The sequence below is a fragment of the Nanorana parkeri genome, unplaced genomic scaffold, assembly GCF_000935625.1.
Source record: "Nanorana parkeri isolate BGI_ZX_2015 unplaced genomic scaffold, ASM93562v1 scaffold74, whole genome shotgun sequence".
NCBI classification, from domain to species: domain Eukaryota; kingdom Metazoa; phylum Chordata; class Amphibia; order Anura; family Dicroglossidae; genus Nanorana; species Nanorana parkeri.
The window spans coordinates 1495809-1501722 of NW_017306342.1; the positions used below are offsets into that span (position 1 = coordinate 1495809).

At 40.4% G+C, this 5914-nt stretch overlaps 1 protein-coding gene across 1 annotated transcript in view; it reads right to left on the reverse strand.

Moving 5' to 3' along the window:
• Positions 1-1496: 1496 nt before the first annotated feature.
• The window catches only part of TM6SF1 (transmembrane 6 superfamily member 1), a 24961-nt gene continuing 20543 nt past the window's right edge, over positions 1497-5914 (reverse strand). Inside the window, exon 7 of the mRNA XM_018576688.1 lies at positions 1497-1654. Within this exon, the coding sequence (XP_018432190.1) occupies positions 1590-1654 (65 nt within the window). The 3' untranslated portion in view covers positions 1497-1589. The remainder of the gene's footprint in view (positions 1655-5914) is intronic.

The window sequence follows — 5914 nt, forward strand, 5'->3', positions numbered from 1 at the left end:
AAACTTCTGTAAACAGTGGTGTCGGCTATGATTGTATTAGTGATTAGGGGCTATTGTTTTGTACATTGTGGGTTGTAGCAGATGTAGTACAATAATAAAGGTACAAGACATATTTACTAAATGTTTTTTTGTATAAACCTTCATGTATGTTATACGTCTGATATATCACTTACATTATTGTTAGAACAACTCTTTCATTATAAAAAAAGAACTCTTCAGTTCCCAGTATAGTTGCTGATCATTTCTCACAAGCTCATTGTCAGACCACCCCTAATACAGGGACTTGTATGGGGCACATTGGTGAGTGCATTGCATTAATTAAAGAAAAACTGCGGACAAAGTTTTTATTAACCCTTGCAGTGGGGCTACCCCTGCACTGAGAGGGTTAATTGCTCCCTTTGTCTAGATGCCAAGTTATATAATTTGAACTGTGGAGGCAGCTTATTCTCAGAACGGTCCTACCAGCCTCTCTCCCCCTTCTCTGCAATGGTCTAAGGTCCTGTAAATCATCACAATCTATACACTTCATAAATGTGAGGATGCAGAGGAACATTCCAATGCTGCAGCGTAGGACACAGGCTCCAGAGACCGGAGAAGCAGGCAGCTGCTCAGCAGTTCAGGGGAGTATAACTTTTTTTTAGCACCTAGACAAAAACAAGCAGTGGTCCCTTGCAGTAGCCCCACTGCAAAGGTCAACAAAGGTTTTGCCCAAAGTTCTAAATATTCTTGTTACAGTTTATTGGTCTTCTTCACACAGTATATTGAGTTAATGGCATATACACATAAATGAAGAACAGTAGAATCAGCACTTTATTAGAGGCGCGGGAAACATCAATCCAGCACACCTTCGAAAAATATCATTTTTGTTATTATCTAACAGATAGTAAGTACTCACGCTTAGTACAGAGTTGGGAGGAGCACTGAATTATTTGGTTGTGAATAAGCTTGCACGCTTCTAATAATTGTTGCAGACAGAATTAAATTCGATACCACACCTATCCTAGAAGAAAAAGGTTAAGGTGCACCCATTAGGCTGAATATTTCGATTCTTGCATAAGCCCAATCAGGACTTGTTTTTAATGGTCAGGCCAGACATCATTGTCACTGTGTCTAGGAGCTGCTCATGTTCAGTGAAAACACTACCTTGTGATTGTCTTTGCACTCTGTGGTGAAAGCATCTTGTATAATGTGTTTATAGGAGAGTATAGCAGAGTCCTTTTTCGCTTACTTCATCCATCAAATAAGTGGAGGCTTCCAGAACAGGGCTGGCCCTACACGTTATTAGGTCATTGATATAAATAAATGGTTTGCTGTTTATTTGGTTGGCCCCACTGAGAGGTTTTATTGTTCTGCTGCATCATTATCATGTACTTCATTGGTTTTCTGCAGATCATTGTACAGAAACACAAAACATACAGTGAGAATTAGTGAACCTCATCATATTGTAAGGAGAGTTCTAATTCTATTCAGATTTGACCCCTGCTTTTACCTTTACAAAAAATTCTGGTTCACTGATACACCGATGAGCCAATAACTGTGGAACCGATGCAAAGAGTATATTTGTAAATAAAAATAAAAGCCTGGCTTCCTCAGGAACTCTGTGGATGTAAGGAGTCCGAGCGTGGAGAGAAGCACCAATGTGAGAGAACTGGGCCTGTACAGTAGAGAGAAAATGAATCATCACTTATATATACAGTATATATATATATACTTCTCTGACTGACATAGAGACAATAACTAGCACCACCAATAATGTCATTAGTGATAAAAAGATCATACATTTTTCAGCCTCGCATCCAAGTTGATTAGTGTAGGGAAGTAGCATGTTGCTTTCGGCATTTCTGTACTGCTAATACCAGTGTCTGGGGCCAGGTTCATGCGTATGGATCCCAAAACACCATAAACACTGGTTGAGCATTTCTGCCAGTTGACGCATTTTCACACATGTGTAAACATGTTTTCTAATATATAAACCACGAGAGATGCCTGTTCATACTCTTACTGTATAATCGTTTCAAAGTGTTCTGTCTGGGCTTCCATGTGCATCATAATTGTAGCATTCAGCACTTTTTAAAACTTTAGCACTTTTAAATACATGAAGGAGGCTTGTCCCAATCAGTAGTGAGTTAAACTTACCAATGTCCAATATAGTAGGTCAGGCAGAAGATAGTTGTGCTTCAGAAAGGAGCAATAACAGTCTGAGGAACACTAGCACTAGATTAAAGGGTATGTGCATGAATGCTGGAAGTCTAACTAACAAACTGGAGGACCTCAAACCTCTGTTACTTGAGGAGGACTTTGACTTTGTTGGTAACTGAAACATGGCTGGACAGCTTGCATGACTGGGCAGTTAACATACATGGGTAAAATCTGTTTCAGAGGGACAGGGTCAGTAGAAGGGGAGGAGGGGTATGCATGTATGTGAAGAACAATCTTCAGGTGGGTGAAGACATTGCTGATGGAAATTGTGGCTAGAACTAAATAAGCCTACGGTTAATAGTAAACTGATTGTGGGGGTATTCTACAGACCTCCAAAACATAAAGGAGGATGAGGAGACTCAACTCCTCTCACAGATTGAATTGGCCGGGGAAAAGGGTAACATTATAATAGTGGACTTCAGTTATTCGGACATTGGTTGGGCAAAGGGAACCACACACACAACCAAGGCTTGCCGTTTCCTGAACTGATTGAGAGACAGTTTCATGGAACAGATGGTTGAAGTTCCAACTAAGATGAATGCATTATTAGATCTAATAATATCAAATAATACGGAGCTGGTTTCAGACATAGCAACTCGGGAAAACCTGGGTAACAGTGATCACAGGGTGTTCACGTTCACAGTAGGTTACAGAAAAGAAAGGCAGGTTGGTTTCACAAGAACAGTAAACTTCAAAAAGTCAAACTTCAACAAACTGCGATCCTTAATGAATGATATCAAATGGGAGGAGTTATTTATAACAAAGAACACTGAGACTAAGTGGGATTGTTTTAAGGCTATACAAAACAATAGCATTAGCGAGTGCATAACATTGGGCAACAAGAATAGAAGATTAAAAAAGCTAAACCGGCGTGTCTGAATCCGGAGCTAAAACAACTTATCAGTAAGAAGAACCTGGCATGTAAAAAAAGAGGGAAGGGACAACACTGGCCTTCCAGAACTACAAGGAATGCAATAGAAAATGTAAAAGTTCAATCTGGGCAGCTAAAATAGAATACAAAAAATTTATTCCCACAGCAATACATATTAGACATGTGCACCGGCAAAACAATTGTTTGGTTTGGTTTTGATTTGGAGATTTTGCGTTATTGCGGGTCCGAAAATCAATTTGTTTTCGGGATTCGGACGAAATTAGTTAGCGGTAGTCTGTACGATTTTTCGTTTCGTTCGTTTGTTGCAGCATTGTGACATTCGAGGGAAAAAAACATGTTTTTTTTCCTCTAATGCCATTTTGCTGCAACGAAATTTCATCCAACAAACCAAATTTCATACAGACTACCGCTAACAAATTCCGGAAACAGAAATTCGGATTTCGTATACATCCGAATTTCCGAAATTTCGTCCGAATTTCGTTTTGGAACTAAACTAATCACACATGTCTAATACATACAGTAATACCTTGGTTTAAGAGCATAATTCGTTCCGGAAGCATTCTTGTAATCCAAAGCGCTTGTATATCAAAGCGAATTTCCCCATAGGAAATAATGGAAACTCAGATGATTCGTTCCACAACACAAAAATATTCATATAACAATGATTACAATACTGTACTGTAATATAATACTGTATAAAATATAAAGAAAAATAAACCAATTACCGGTACCTTCGTGGCTGGTGTGGGAGGGACAAGAGAGAGGAGGATTATTGTGTAGGACGACTTTCACTGTCACTAACGGAATCACTGCTATCTCTTGACTCAATGGAATATTTTTCATTTCGTGAAACCTTAACAAGGAATCTATTCAATGTGACATTGCATTGTTGTTAAACAGATGAATCGCTCGCACTGCTACAGCCTTATTCGGTGGCGCTTTTCTACAAAATTTTGCTCTTATTCCAAGACATTGCTTGTATATCAAGGCAACATTTTTCAGAAATGTTTGCTTGTCTTGCAAAACGCTCTCAAACCAAGTTACTTGTAAACCAAGGTATTACTGTATACATTTCAATACATAAACAATAAGAAGGTAAGAAAGAAACAGGTGGGTCCCGTAAAGGATGTGAATGAGAGGTTGATTACAAATGACAGGGAGATGGCCGAAATGTTAAATGTATTGTTCTCCACAGTATTTACTCAGGAAAGTAACAGGTTTCATGAACACAACAAGAAGCACTGGGAGGAAAATACCATTGTGGTTGACGGAAGATAGGGTTCGCCGCGGACTAGAAAAACATAATGTGAATAAATCCCCAGGAACAGATAACTTGCACCCCCGGGTACTTAAAGAGCTAAGTAATAGTATAATAATATCCTAGAGATTCATAATCTCTAAAGACTCCATACTGACTGGTGAGGTACCAGCTGACTTGCGTAAAGCAATTGTTGTACCAATATTTAAAAAGGTTTGAGAAGCGTACCTGGGAATTATAGACCAGTCAGACTAACATCTGTAGTATGCAAGTTATTTGAGGGTATGATGATAAGTGACAACCAACATGGCTTCAGGAAAGACCGTCAAACCAACCTATTAGCATTCTAAGAAGAGGTGAGTGGCAACCTAGACAGAGGAAAGCCAGTGGACGTAGTGTACCTTGATTTTGCAAAAGCATTTGATACGATACGTCATGTTTAATTTACAAGCGTCAGTCTTTGGGCATGGATGAAATGGTGTGCACTTGGATAGAGAACTGGCTAAGTGAACATGTCCAGAGACTATCAATAAATGGCTCATTTTTCAAGTGGTCCTCAGCGTGCCACAGGGTTCTGTCTTGGGGCCATTGCTGTTCAACCTGTTTATCAATGATTTTGGGACTGATATTAATAGCAATATTATAATTTTTACTGATGATACCAAAATTTGTAGGGTAGTAAACCCGACAGAAGACATAGAGATATTACAGGAAGACCTGGATAAAATAGGGGGTGGGCATCTACATGGCAGATGAGAAGTGTAAGGTTATGCATTTTGGAGGTAAAAATCTGAAAGCGAGCTACTCATTAATGGGTAGCTTCGGCTACATACAGTATACCGCGCTGAGCCAATCATGGCAGGCTTTGTATTAATGAATACAAAGCCTGTATTCATTAATACAAAGCCTGCCGTGATTGACACAGTGGAAGACAGAGGACACAGCGGGGATCGTGGACAAGGTAAGAGACTGTTATCTCGATTGTGGCTCGGGGTTACCGCTTATGGTACTGAAAATTAACCCCGAGCCACACTCGGGAATACCGCCATGGAGGTTAGTGGGTGCATTTAAACATTATTTTGGGCTATACTCGTCTTATACGACGAGTATAGCCCAAATCCTATATTTTAACACAAAAAGTAGGGTACAATACGGTACAAATTGTTTAATGGTGATGGGAGAATCAGTAATAAAGTGTTTGCTGTTAGTTCAGTCAAGAAGACAAGAGGCCACCATCTGAAAGTGGAAGAGAAAAGGTTTAATCCTAAACAGGGAAGGGGATTCTTTACTGTGAGAGCTGTACAATTGTGGAACTCCCTTCCACAGACAGTGGTATCAGCTGACAGTATGGAATCATTCAAGACCCATCTAGATACTTTTCTCAGCGCACTAAATATATAGGGGTACAGCAGGGGCGGACTGGGCAGGGTGGCAATTGCCCCCCGGGCCTCTCTGATGCCATCGCGAACGGCCGCTGCCACCTGCACCCGGCCAGCCGCCCGCCCTCCGCATCCGACGCGGCTCTGTGAATGGTGCTGCCGCTGCTCCTCAAGGAGGTGCTCGGG